The sequence below is a fragment of the Saccostrea echinata genome, unplaced genomic scaffold (genome assembly GCF_033153115.1).
Source record: "Saccostrea echinata isolate AGI-Se365-2 ecotype Australia unplaced genomic scaffold, CSIRO_AGI_Sech_v1 ptg000030l, whole genome shotgun sequence".
NCBI classification, from domain to species: Eukaryota; Metazoa; Mollusca; class Bivalvia; order Ostreida; family Ostreidae; genus Saccostrea; species Saccostrea echinata.
In genome coordinates, this window is record NW_026889779.1 from 22,387,639 (window position 1) to 22,402,766 (window position 15,128).

Sequence of the window (15,128 nt, forward strand, 5' to 3'; positions counted from 1 at the left end):
GGAGACTGATTTAACTTATTCCCCACAGTATTCAAGTACATGTATATATAATTACAGATTGAAGAATCAGCCACAGTGGTTCATGGACCTGCTCTTCAACACAATTCCTTTTAGGTATAGCTCTACTTAGTTTCAGACTAGCTTCTTTATATTCTGAATTTCACAATCATTTGAACAAGGCAATATATACTGTGAACAATTAACAATGTTTTAAACCAAATAATCTCTCATTCAAAGTGGCTTTATTTATTGAAGTTAGTTCTATAGGAATACATTAAACTGGGTACCAGTTTTAACATCGATTTCAAGTACTCAAACAAGTTTTTTAATGGTACATCAAATATTCGCCAAAGTCCATTATTATCCGTCACGTATAATTGATAGCTTTTAAGAACGTAATTCATCTGACCATTTACTGCAAAGATTATTCTTTATGGACAAATAAAAGGCATTTGAGGAGCCTGGGAAACGATGCTCTTATATAAATGCATCCTTACCGTATATGAATGATGTTATTTTTTATTCAAATAATCAAACTTTTAATTTTATCTTAATGTGAAGTAATGACTATATCTGATTTTTTTTTATTTACATTGCATTGAAAGTTTTGTCTGATAATTTAGTTCCACAGACAAATAACGTTTATCTCACCATAGATAAAATAAACTTGAGGATTTTTTCAGCGAGCTCACAAACTGAGTTTCCCTTGTATATTTTTTTAGTTCTGCATCCAATGTTTTTTTTCTCTTAGAAAGAATTAACCACGGGTTTATGCATGTACACTTTATCTGCCAGTAACCTTGAACTTATGAAATTGACCTTGGGTCAAGGTCATGGTACCTCCTCAATTTTTGTGACATGTATAAGTTTCCAGTGTTTCTCCATTACAAGATATGACCAAGACATGAATTATACATCTTTCTGCAAGTGGCCTTGAAATTGCCCGAAGATCTTGGGTCAAGGTCATGATACACCTTCGGCTCATAAGTAATGATTGTGTTAAGTATAAAATTTCAACGTTTTTCCATTATGGACCATGAATTGACACTTTTTACTGCCAGTGATCTTGAACTTGCGCAAATGATCTTTGGTCAAGGTCTTGACACGACCTCAGTTTACACATGTAAGTTATGCTTTTGTGAAGTATCAACTTTCAATGTTTCTCTATTAGGGAAATAAAATATACACTTTTTCTGTCAGTAACATTTAACTTGCCCAAATGAACTTGGATCAAGGTCATGACACTTCCTCAGGTCATAAGTAAATTTTTGTGATGTATAAACTTCCACTGTTAGTTATGGACCTGACATGATTTCTTTTTTCTGCCATACTTTTTGAACTTGTCAAAATAATTTTGAGTCAAGGGTCTTGACTAACCCTCAGGTTTCAGGCAATATTTGTGAGCTTACAGTTTTCTCCATTACAAAGTTATGGTCCGGATACGATTGGACAGATATACGGACATGGTGATCCCTATATACCCCCCAAAAATGTGTTTTTGGTGGGTATAATAAGTAATATTACAAATCTTTGGAAGAAACCAGTAATAAAAAAGTTCCAGTCAACAGATCTGTACTGTCAAATATGATTTTAAAGGTACAAAGGAAAAATTTGAAATTTTATTTACAATGTCTAAATTTTTGTTTTGAATTTTCATTTTTGTATTTTGTGATTCTACAAATTAAGAACACAATGTTCCTAAAACTTCTGGGCTCACCAATTGTAATCTAAAGCACAATAAATTGCAGAAATATAATCTTTTGAAGCTGAACTGTATTTATATTTATTCAATCTGCATTCCAGAGTGTCAATAATTACCTCAAAGTGTAAGCACTTCTTCCAGAAGGGAGGAAAACATGAAGTTGATGTACGAGTGTATAGCTATGCGTCATATCATATAAGGTAGCAGATGATAGATAAAAGTCAAAAGTTAGAAAAAAAAAATGGAGAAAACTGGGGTTTGAATGCATATTTCAGGTTATTGCTAGAATATTTCATGTGTGCATTTGGAGGGAAGTGGTGGCCTTATATATTCTATTGATATATGACACTTAAATGAATGTCACTACTACTATTCATATAATTTGAAATACGAAACTACAGCCAAAATCACTCATCCGGATTTCTTCAGAAAAGCAGGTGGGTTCATAGGATGAATTGTCGCTTGAAAAGGAAGTGCTGAGCCAATATCTCTTGCTGTCAATGGTATGTATAGGCCTCCCCTTATTGTGTGGTAGCGTATGGCACGGACCTTGAAGCTGTTGCGAATCTGCCGAAATAGTGATAGGCTAGATTTTCGTGAAATTTTGAAACCGTCCTTGTGCCATCATTTGGGCTATTGTTACAAGTAGAGAGAATTTAAAATTTTCCAATGCACATTTCATAAGCAGCTCAATATTTAGGAAAACGTTTTGATTGCCAAGCTAACTGTTCTCTGCCACCTAAAAGATTTGAATTATGTATGTCCTGTAAAGTTTTTACTATACAATTACCTCAGAAAAAAGTTCCTAAGACATGAATCACATAAATGAGATTTTAAGAAGTTATGAATTTTAGTCTTCTAATATTGGTATATTTCATAAAGCGCGAAATTTTATTTTTTTCATTCGTCGATCAAAAAATGAGTCTATATGGAATGTCTTTTCACTAAAATTAGCCGAATGTTGTTTAAAATTTACTCATCTATGTAAAGGGGACTTGAGTTCATAATTTTACTGAGCAAAATTCATACCAGTAGTAGTTTATGAGAGATTATTATTTTTTTATCATTGCAAAAGAATACCAAAGAATTTCTAAAGTATATAGAATCCACTGTGATATTAACTGTACTTTGATTGAGGTATTAATATCAATTTCACATCATGTGTGACTTAATTTTCCCAGTATGCAGGAAAGACACACACATGGACAGATTCAGCTCACTCCTCCATGGCACCTGATTCCACCTCTGATGTTTTGGAGGTTCTTGTTTGCTTTGCTCCAACATTTGTATTGTTTAATGGACTATTAAGCTTGAATACTGTTCGCTATTTCCATACATTTCACTTGAAAAAGTGTAATCTCTTTTTTTAAGAATATGAGTACCCCCCCCCCCCTTCCACCAAACACACACAAATCATCTAAGCATGTCATGACTGCTTATATTAACAAGAGGCCCAAGGACTGCAACGCTCACTTGAGTTACCTTAGCCTTTCTGATTTTTCAAGAGAAAATGTGACTCGCTATTATGACACCCTCGCTACCTCATACATATAGGTTTTTGAATCCAAATACCATGGGTATGATTCAATTAAATAATAATATCACTAACATGGTTTTGAAGTTATGGGGAAGTGAATTCTTTTCCTCTACATGCATTATGTAAAATTTTATCCTTATTTTTATCCAACCTAGGGTTCATAATTTGAAGAAAAGAAAAGATTAAGTCCACAAGATTTGGGAACGTTTGTAAATTAATCGTTGTTTTTCTGCTGAATATTTCATAAAAACTTTTCTAATACAGTTCCACGCAAAACTTTAATTTGATCCCATGTTGTGCCCCCACTCTAACCCCGGTGGCCATGGAATCTACACTACCTCAAAAATCTTTCAGATAAGTTTCATCATTTTTGGTCCAGTAGTTCTTGAGAAGAATTTAAAAAAAATATATATATTCAAAAAATAAAATATTGAACCGTTATTGTGGCCCCACCCTACCCCCGGCATCCAAGATCTGAAGAATTTGAAATCTACATTCTGTCTGAAAGTTTTCCCATAAGTTTTATCAAGTTGATATTAAACAGATGGTTGAGTTCCTGATTGACAATATCTAGGTAGTTTTTGGAGATCAAGTCTTCCAATAATTCGTCGAAATTCCCATGGGTACTAGTATATATTGCGCCCCGTTATTAGCAGACCTATTTTTGAATACTTCAACTTTTCTATCAACAACTTCCCTCATTTAATTAGCAATATACATGTACTATTATCACCAGATACCTGCATATGGGGATTGTGTCTCCCAGTTGATTGGATACAGAAGAGAATGTTCTACATACGAACAATTTCTAAAACAATGCAAGCTATTGACAAATAAGATGAAACAAGAATAACTATAGCCTCGTTAAAAGTCAACATTTCTTTGGTCGATATAATAACCTTGTCACCAAATACACCCTATCTTTTAGTGGAATGTTGACTGATGTTTTTCATACGATTGTTATGCCATTATTTTCACGCTGAATTGTCTACGGATTTTTTCCGTTTGCCCGATCATGACAAGGAGCACACGGCGGTTTGACCGGTCGACAGGGAATGCTTATTTCTCCATGACACCTGATCCCACCTCGGATGTTTTTGTAGGTTTTGTATGCTCTGCTCCAATTTTGTATTGTTTCAATGGACTTGTGATCTTCATTTCTGTTCGTTATCCTTATATTCCTTTTCTTTTCTAATCCAGTGGTTTTTTTAGAAGATTTTTAAAGATTTTCTTTCCTATATATTTCAAAGTAAAACTTTTATCTTGTATGAATTGTATCTCCACGCAACCCCTAGGGGCAATTTTGAAATTTAAAATCTACATTATGTCTGTAAACTTGCTTTCATATGTTTTACCTTTTCTTGCCCTGTAGTTATGAAGCAGAAGACTTTTTAATGGCCCGCCTTATTTTCCTTTTCTTGATTATCTCCTCTTGAAAAGGGGGTTGATCCTTTGAACAATTAAGATTTCCCTTTACCATGGATGCTTTGAGCTGGTTTTGGTTAAGATTGTTTCTTGAAAGTGATTCTTGAGAGGAAATCGAATGTTAAAGTTTACAGACGGACGGACAGCTTAACAGCTAGACTAGACGGACGGGCGAATGCCAAACGGGTGAAAGACTCATCTTAGCTTTCAGCTCAGGTGAGCTAATAACATACTAAGAACAACTACTCCATTCTATCCCCCATCTTATACTCATGCACACATAATTATAAATAAAATGTAATGTTACATTCTGTTTTTTTTCTTTAAAGAAAATGTTTTCTACAAAAAGGTGACTCTATTTTCCTTATTGTCGGATTTTGTTTTCTTGGATATCCTGCCGTACCCAGGAAAATGCAAGGCTCATTATTTTAATTGTATTAAAGAAGAACTGGGAATTAATTAATTCTACAAGTGGCAATCCAACTTATACCCAGAGCTCCTTTTCTTAGGAGGAAATTCTTCAAAATCATATGTCAGTTTTAAATATTTTAAATATTCCCAACAACCAAAATTAATTTGAATTACAATATTTATATTGGATTTTAAAACTTCATAAAAATCCTTATAAACAAAGATACATAGCGGACTCCAGTAAATGTTCTAGCAAGCCTCCTTCTTTACTCTTCAATAAAATATTAACAGCAGTGAAGGAGAAACTTCAGGAGTACTGTGCAACAATATATTCGAGAAATGGTGTAAATCAGATGTGGATACTTAAAAATTCCAAGGAACATTTGGAAAATTTTATATCACAAAATTTTACCAAAATCAATAACATCAAAACTTACGACCTTTCAACTTTGTCTACAGCCATTCCCCACGATAAATTAAAGTACAGGCTTTTTGACATCAACGATAGCTAGGGCTGTGACAATATATCGAATATTCAATACGTATCGATTTTCAGGAATGTATCGTATCGAAAAAAATAACTTCCAATACGTATCGGACAGGCAGTTTTCCTTATAATTCTGTAAAAAGGTTGTGAATTTCAGTTACCTAAGATTATTTTTAACTGTTTTGAATTAAAAATGATCAATATTGAAATTAACATTAAGGAGATAGCACATCTTAAATAACTATTACAAAATACATAGACAACTATATTTTAACATGTTATGTTAGACTCACCCAGTTTTTATCAAATTTATGCATTAAATGTCATTTACAAGACATTTGTGAAAGACTTAATAAATAATCCAATATATCGCATATCGCTTTAAAAAATATCGTATCGTATCGAAATATTTTGCTCAATACACGGCCCTAACGATAGCTGCTTTTTCAATAAAAATGAAACTCGTAAATTTACTTACCTTATCATTTGCAACATTATTTTGTTAAAAGACATTCTGAATGTACACACAAGTACTCTGAAGTTGATATTAAAAAGATGCTTGAGTTTCTGACTTACAATATCTATGTAGTTTTTGGAGATCAAGTCTTCCAACAATCTGTTGGAATTACCATGGATACCAATTGCACCCAATTGTTAGCAGACCTATTGTTGTATTTATATGAAGCAGAATTTATTCAAAATCTTATACATGAGAAAAAAAATCTCTTTTTGTGGCTTTCAACTCGACATTTAAATATATCAAGGACGTATTATCAATTAAAATTGTTATTTCCATTCATATGTCGACATGATATATCCCAGTGAGCTTGATACCACAGAGTCTGGCATATCTGTTTCATATTTGGATATTTTACTAGAAAAAGAAATCGATGGTAATCTACCAACAAAGCTTTATGATAAACGTGATGATTTTAACTCTTTAATCGTCAGCTTCCCTTACTTATGCAGCAATATACCCTTATCACCTGCATATTGGGTGTATATCGATACGCAAAAGCATGCTCTACGTATTAACAATTTCTTAAACGAGGTAAGTTTCTGACAAACACGTTGATGAAACAAGACTATCAACAGTCTACTTTAAAGTCATCATTTCGTAAGTTCTTTGGTTGATACAATGACGTTATCAGCAAATACAATCTTTTATTGTAAGTTATAAGCTGACTGACGTTTTTCATACTAATTGTTAGGCCATTATTTACACACTGAATTGCCGACGGATTTTTTCATTTCCCCGATCATGACAAGGGACACACGGCGGGTGTGCCCGGTCGGCAGGGGATGTCCGTGTTTGCTCTGCTCCCGATTTGTATTATTTTTATGGACTTTGATCTTGAATACTGTTCGTTACCTCCATATTTCACTCTATCAATAATTCAATGATTTTGCACAACTCTTGAAAGTCAGCCTTTACATTTTTCTTCAATTTGTATTTGTTTTAAAATGAATAAGTCTTCCTAAATGAAATGATGCTTGAAAATCCACTGAATTATTGCAATAGTTTTATCTTGTAAAACAATTTGTAAAATTATGACATACATAGTTTGTATGGGGGAACACATGTTTTAAAAATATATAGAATGGAAGAAACTAGAAGACAGAAAGTTAAGAGATATGAACTTATGGTAAAAAGATAGTACTCATATTCTTTGGGACACTGAATCACCTTATACACCACCTTTGAGATGAAATAAGGGGTAAAAATTCCTCACAGTTATCTAACATGTTTACTAGTACCATTTCAGTGGGAATACTGCACGGTACAGGCCCGTAGCTATATAGGACACAGTTTTAGTTGGAGACACAACTAAACATCTTCAGTTTGGGGGAGGGGCACGACCAAGCATAAAGTAGTCATGCTAATCTATCCCTTGAGTTATCCCCTTTCCAGTTCCAACGGCCATGAGGAATATAACAGATGTTATCAAACATCAATTATAATGATAGAGTTCTTCTATTTCTTCTTGTTTGTACAATGGAATTGTCAATGATTCTAAGTAAAGTAACCGTCTTCACTCAGTTGAAGATGAATTATTGGAATCCTGAACAAGGTTATCTGAAAAAAGGAAACCTTTTTTTAAATCAGAATAATAATTTTGTATTATAATGAATGTTCCAAACTAATGTACCATGCAGAAAATCTCCAGCATAAAAAAAGCATTCTGCATATTATATTATAGCTTATCATACGATATTTAAAAAAAATAACATAAGAAATAACAGAAAAAAAAGCTTTTATCTTCAAATATGCATTTATTTCATATGAATTATGACGAATGTTATTTATTTCAGTATGGACTGCGAACGCTAACTGGCATTTCCTGCCTACATTTTACACACATATAATTCAACATGTTTGTTAAATTTTCTATGAAAAATGTCTTTTAATGCAAGGAAGACTTTATTAGTAATTGATGAACTACTCTAATACCAGCGGTAATATATCAAGCCAATAGTTCAAGTATTCTTAGTTACAACTGTTTCTGATAAGTGAGTTGTACTTTTTCAAATTGAAATCAGACTTTAAAATGTCACTAGAATTCAAAATACTCAAGGATTAAATGAACACGAACATAACTACATGTGATTCAATTAGTAGCCTTTGAAGTTGTATATCACATGAAATTGGTGGTAAAATGAATATTTTCAGTGCATTTTGGTCTGTAAACATATCCCCATCCCATCCTTATAAAACAACAAAAAACGTTGACGTGAATTTTCTAAATAGTAATGTCAGTTAAAAATTTAAAAAAAAATTCATGTTTTACGGGATTTTTAGATATTTTCTGCTTTCCTTTGATTTCTGCTCTGAAATTCTGAAATCTTACCGAAAAAATAGTAACTGGTCTGGAAGTAAGCGGTAAAGAAATACTTAAGTTCGCAGACCTAACATTCTTCCCTATTCATGTAAAACTTTGTGAACAGTTACGTAAGTAAATACTTTTCTATTTAAACTGAACTAAAACCGCTTGTCTTAGAATGCTAAATCTAATGCGTTTGGTGTGCTTTAAATGTGTATATTTAAAAAAAAACAATGTTCATGAAAACATGGAATTTGTAATAAATCATCGTTATAAAGCTCATCTTACACATCCAGGAAATTATAAAAGCTTACCGTCTGCTTCTTCAATTTTGTGTTTTAGATCTTTCAAGGCTTCATGGAAAACTTTGTATCTTTCATATTTAGCTTTGTATTCAAACCTCTTCTCATCCATATGCAGTCTTTCAAAAGTATAATACAAACTTTTGATATCATTTCCTATTGTCATATTAAGCATTGTATCGATAACATCTCTGTAATGGTTTCCATAGATCACATTCAAGTCGTTTTTTGTTGTTTCTTCATCATAAATTTTAGTGCACTCTTCATAAGACTTTTCTATAATTACCATTTTTTTCTCATCTGACTTCAAGGCTCGAAAATCTGCCGAGAAGAGTGAAGGTAGTACTATTCCAGCAATAGCAGACAGTATCCCCGCTATGCCATCCACTTTGAACCATACAGTTGTCTGAACCAAGTCTGGGAATAATGAGGAATTCTCTTCCTCCATCAGATCGTTTTCGACCTGTTTGATCTTTCCCCTTAGAGAAGTAAATGCTTCTTTAATTTCTCGCTCTAAATCTCCAAAAGCAGATATAACTTTGGGACCTTGGCGCCAGTTCCCAAGAAACGCACAGTATCTGTCTTTCACTTTTCTTTGTAGTACAAAAACACTTATTTCTTTGATGTCTTTTTTGTGTGGAGGGTTTAAAATTTCTTCTCTGCCTTCTTTAGACCGAACATACTCCATAAGGTCAGCACAAAGTTTCGAAATTGTTGAATTTATTTTGACATGTAGTTCCTTTTCCAACTTAAAAAAATATTAAATACACTGATACATGTACATGTTAATGAGTTATGGCTTTTTTGGGCAAATGATTATTTTCTGTCAAAGTCTAATTTTATTTTTTTTATTATTTTAAAAATGCTACCTGCTTCTTTTTATTTACAAGATCCACCACAGTGCTGTAGAGTTTGTCAACCTTTGTTTTAAATTCATCCTCTGAAGATTCGGAGGCTTGTAGCCTTCCACATATTCCTCTTTCTATTACTCGTAGAATTCTTGTCAAAAACCTTGGTATAGTAAAAATTAAAATAATGCCCATATGAATACAGTGAATAAATGGAATAAACAAAATTTTCTTTCAAATTTATATTGGAAAAATGTAGGATTGCCTGGTGATTTACAACATAAATTGATATTTATTTTACCTTATATGTTTCTGTTTCCTACAGATATAATTTCGGTCTATTATTTCTTGTAACTTGTCTTTAAATCTTCCATACTCCGATTTATACTTGGATTCCCCAGTTTCTTTCATCTAGAAGAATACAAAACAATAAATGTCACTTGGCACAATTCTTCATTTGACATTATTATAAGGAATAATTCTGCAAGTCGCATCTTCTAACGGGGATGTGTATTGCCAAAGACCTTTATTTCATTAAGCAACAATCTAATGATAAAAAGGTTACAGTATCGTTATTAAACTGTAAAATCACAGATTTTCGTGGGGTCAAATTTTCGTGGTTTGAAGAAAAAGTTTGGGTTCGTGGGGATTTGATTTCGTGGATGAAGAATTGTTGAGTAGCTATCAATATGACACTATGCATTTTGTAGTGGACAGTAATTCGTTGATCTTTTTATACCTCGAAAACAACGAAAATTAAACCCGAACAAAAATGAATGATTTAACAGTATCAGTGAAAATGTTGGTATTCCAATGCTTTTAACGGACAGTTACTTATTAAAAATTGAAGAAAAATGATAACTTTTTTTAGGGAAATTTGAAATATCTGGTCATCTTTCACAGATCCCCAATGTCTTTTAATCGATTCCTTCACTTTATTCCACGTCATTGTGACGTCATCTTCGTCACTATCATCATCACAGCACTGTTCTACAGCGTCCCATTTATTCGTACAAAAGATGACATCACTCGGATCAAAACAAGGCATTTTGTTGTCATTGTGATAAAGAGTTAAGTCCTTCAATATCCGTGGAAGCTATTGAAAACAGACAATGAAAAGGAAATGATTTTCTTTTTTTTTCATGGTATTATATATAGGGATTCGATAATCAGATTTCAAAATTTATTGTTAGCACAAAAGTACCTTATCATCTTGCAAACCACCAGCATTTGATGCATTTACAAGGAACACAAAAGCAACTGCGTTTTGCAAGTACCTCAACATTAATTCTTCTAGGCGCCTCGTTCCTCCAACTCCAGGAGTGTCAACCAAAATTGTTTTCCCCTTTGAATAGTCAAACATAATTATGTTTTTTTTATTAGAAAAGTACATGTACAACTTTTAAAGGGTTCTCAGACTGTTACAAACATAATACTAGTATATGAAACATATTTCAAATATATGAAATAATCTTATTCATAATATCAATACATGTATTTCGTTTCATTTTCATTTTGTGGAATATAGGACAATTTAAAATAAAAAATCTGTTTTGATGCATATCTATATGATCGTTCCTTGGACTTGATAGTATATTGTTGCCAGTACATCCAAAACACAAAGCCACATTTTGTGTAAACTTGCTCAAATTAAATATATATATGAGAAATAAGGAAAAATCATATATCACCACTCATATTCTCACATTTAACTGGGGAACGTGTACTCATTTTTCAAACCTTTAATATTGGAACAGGATACAATATATCGACGAAAGAACAGTTGTCGGACATGCTCTCTACGTCTGTATATCTCTTGACATCTTGTCGAAGTTTTGATAGTTGTTCTCTGGTGTAGTCCATTTTGGAGTAGATGCAATCATTGTTGTCATTGTAAACCTTAAGTCCGATATTTGCTGAATTCCAGATCCGACAAATGGTTGAAGTATTTTCGGTTGTTCTGGTTTTTAGGATGGTTTCTCCAATCAGTGAGTTAATCAGAGTTGATTTCCCAGAGCTTGTTTCACCTGCAGGTCGGTAATAATTAGAAAATCAAAAATTTCAATATATATATATATATATATATATATATATATATATATATATATATATATATATATATATATATATATAGACTTCGGTTAATTTATGTACGAATAGCTTATCTTTTATAGTTAATCTTCTACAGTTATCAAATGTTTGTTTATACGTTACAATTTACAAAGGATGAGTACTCATTACTAATCGCTAAATACCACTTTTCAGCATTATTTGCTACGCATTACACGTGATAAGATATGAGAAAGGTATATATCATTGAAAAATCAAAATTCTAGGCATGCGTCTGATAAAGCTCAATACTTCTTAAGAATCGGCCAAATTCGCCTATGTTCTTTAGTGCAGCATTCATATTTACAGTACACATGTATCCCCTTATACAAAGGGTCACTTGTGAAAAGTAAATATAATCAATCCTTAACTAAACAATATATTCTATAAAGAAAAGTGTATATCTGAAAACCATTCATCATATGCACAGCTTTATTTATGGGCATGATCATCTGATAAGGTTTTGTTCTGTTTGACACATATGAAAAACACAAGGCGGGAATCGAATGGCCATTTGTTACATCAAAAGTTTAAATCTGAAGTTTAAACTTATCTACAAATATCATTATAGATACGTTTAAACTTTTGATGTATCATATTTATAGGTTGACAAGTAATATAATATTCGAAGCCGAACACAAACACATTATTGATCAAGAATTGTGTCAGAAATCTTCATAAAATCTTATGCTTTTAGTATTACACAATGAGAATTCGTATGGTGCAGACAGTTTACAGTAACCAGAATGCGTATTGCTCCTATGTGTATGTAAATTCGGATTGCCCAGAGCAACATGTATATTACTGAATAGGAGTTAAAACACAAACCTGCCACGACAATTCCATTATCTTCTCTGTCTAGATCGCAAATCCTTTCTTCAAGCATTTGAAGATAACTGGGGAAAATACACTTTAATTCTGACCTCATATCTTCATCAAATTCCTCTCTTTGGAGTAGATTTTGTATTGACTCAAAAATTCCACGAAGTTTGGGAACACCAATATCTCTAAATTAGATTTGCTTTTAGTGAAGATATGAATGTTTTGCATAAATACATCGCTTACTTTCTCACAAGTGTGAATAAGAAGGTTAGTTTGATAGGATGACATAATGATAGCCATATAAGCATGGGTGCAATGTGCATGATTCTGAAAAATATTTGACATATCAAAGTTTCTTGAGTCAACTTACGAGGGCACTTTGGCACCTTCGACAGCTACCTGTCCTTGGAATGAGTGTCCTGACTTCCGTTTATCTGGATGCATCATTCTGTTGAGGAGAATCTTAGAATAATTAGTTTTCTGATAATAGCGATTATTGATTATCATTTATTCTATATATACATCATTGCTGCTGGTGATGAAAACACAATTTTTGGAAATAAAATCATGAAAGGCAAATTTCATTAAAAATAATCAAACGAACAATTTCACAGGGGTCATAGCACTTCGAGTTTTTTCTTCATACACCTGTGTCAGTCTTTTCACTTTTCCCTCCTCAGATTTGCTACTGCGCCTTTCAAAAATAAATGAAAATTAAAATTCGTGTGACTCAATCTTAAATCATATTCTATGAATAATTTGCAATTGGTATAAAATGCATTTAACTTATTGCATATAACTTATTAAGAAGATATACCAGAGTTGCGTGGGTCCCTTCTCTTGAGAGGTCGAAGATTCTTTGCTACCGCGCCTTTCAAAAATAAAATGAAAATTACGAATAAGTACAAGGCTTATACATGTGTCATCTTTTTTTCTTTGGCATGTTAGTATGCGATGCATGAAACTTAGAAGACATACCAGAGTTGCACGGGTCGCTTTTCATGAGACGCAGAAGATATTTCCCGGGCAGACATAGTTTTACCTAGGATAGATGAAAGGATTACAGTATATTTTTGAAATCTCTAGAACCGTCGATTTTACAAGTGCTTGTTGCCAGGAAACCCACCTCCTCCCTCTCTTATCTTCTATCACACACTTACATTGTGTTCAATTGTTAAATGTAAAAAAAAAAAAAAAGTGACGTCAATTAAACGTTTTTATAAAATAAGTTCCAGAATTTTTTTTTCAATTGTTTTGTTCCATAAATTACCATTTACAATGTGTTCAATATGAAAAACAAAATTTAAAAAAAAATTAATTTAATGTATTTTCTTGACTGTAATGTCTAAGAAAACTATTAATACTTTAAAAGTCATTCCTTATCTTAAAAAAGGACATGTGCCACATCGCATGTTTTTACACTTCGTCGCGGACTTCGTAGATTTCCTGATTTCAGAGGTAAAATTCGGACATGACATGTTAGTCCGGGTTGGGCCACAATGGGGGATCGAAAGTTTTACGTAGGAACATATAGGAAAAAAAATTCTTATCAAGAACAGAAAAGCTATGTTTAGTCATATTGATATGGAAGCATCCTCAGGTAGTGTAGATTCAAGTTTGTTCAAATGATGACTCTTGGTATAGGGAGGTGCCACAATGGGGGATCAAACTTTTACGAAGGAATATATAAGCAGAATTTTTAAAAATCTTCTCAAGTACAACAAAGCCATTTGTTATATTGACATGTTGACATGAAAGCATCATCAGGTAGTTTAAAATTCAAGCCCCCCCCCCCCAGTAATCTTTTCAATACTGAACTGAATTGTGCTTTTGTCCAGCCAATGTGCTCAGGTGAGCAATGTGGCCCATGGGCCTCTTGTTTTCTTATATAATGGAAGTACAATGTAACATCTCTCTGTTGAGAGAGAGAGAGAGAGAGAGAGAGAATGTCAAAAAGTTAACGGTAATATTTTAAATTAAATTGTTTTCCTTGATATTGTGATATAAAACTAATAAGGCATATATTTAATATTTAATTTATTTAGTGGCGATGTCTTAAAAAAGTACTATCATTTTAACTAATTTCATTTTTTTATGCGCACTTCGTTTCATTATTGTTCTGTTAATTAGTGGTTCAATCTTGACTTGAAACAACTAAACTGAAATGACTCTGATGGAATTTCTTGGATATTGCATCAACAGCGTGATTATTGGACACATTTTTATGTATTGAAAAATATTAACGCAAGCTGTCTACAGTGCATCTTTCAAAATGATGTGCGAGGTGCACTTGCCATTAATTGTGATTTTTATCGTTTTAATTTTTTTCGTGCAATATGGCGACAGTGACCATAGACGTGAAAAAAAGTTTGCTTACAGGTCGCCAGTCTATGTTAGGAAAAAACTATGCATGAAATAAACGTAAAATGTGAAATGTTTTGTTATAACAAGCAGGACATGTATATATACCCGTCGTATTAATAAAGTCATCTACGTAGCATTTATCTATAAAAATATTTAGAGATAACACTTCATGTCCTTCTCGATTTAGGGAATAATCGCGAGTTTCTGCAACACCCTCTTTTAGTACTTTTCAACATTTAAGACCATGCTGAGATAACTCACACCCAACACCCCGGTTGTTCATGTATACAGACCAAAAC

General features: G+C 32.7%; 1 protein-coding gene across 2 annotated transcripts in view; it reads right to left on the bottom strand.

Moving 5' to 3' along the window:
- Positions 1-7,139: 7,139 nt before the first annotated feature.
- Positions 7,140-15,128, bottom strand: part of LOC133197541 (bacterial dynamin-like protein) — a 121,711-nt gene continuing 113,722 nt past the window's right edge. Inside the window, exons 1-8 of one of the 2 annotated variants that reach the window (XM_061333626.1) lie at positions 12,472-12,644; positions 11,275-11,561; positions 10,739-10,879; positions 10,397-10,630; positions 9,836-9,945; positions 9,556-9,697; positions 8,699-9,434; positions 7,140-7,639 (exon numbers count right to left, since the gene is read on the bottom strand). In XM_061333626.1, the coding sequence (XP_061189610.1) occupies positions 7,596-7,639; positions 8,699-9,434; positions 9,556-9,697; positions 9,836-9,945; positions 10,397-10,630; positions 10,739-10,879; positions 11,275-11,561; positions 12,472-12,571 (1,794 nt within the window). In that variant the 5' untranslated portion in view covers positions 12,572-12,644 and the 3' untranslated portion in view covers positions 7,140-7,595. Of the gene's footprint in view, positions 7,640-8,698; positions 9,435-9,555; positions 9,698-9,835; positions 9,946-10,396; positions 10,631-10,738; positions 10,880-11,274; positions 11,562-12,471; positions 12,645-15,128 lie in introns of those variants that run through there. The other variant, XM_061333625.1, reaches the window with a different exon arrangement.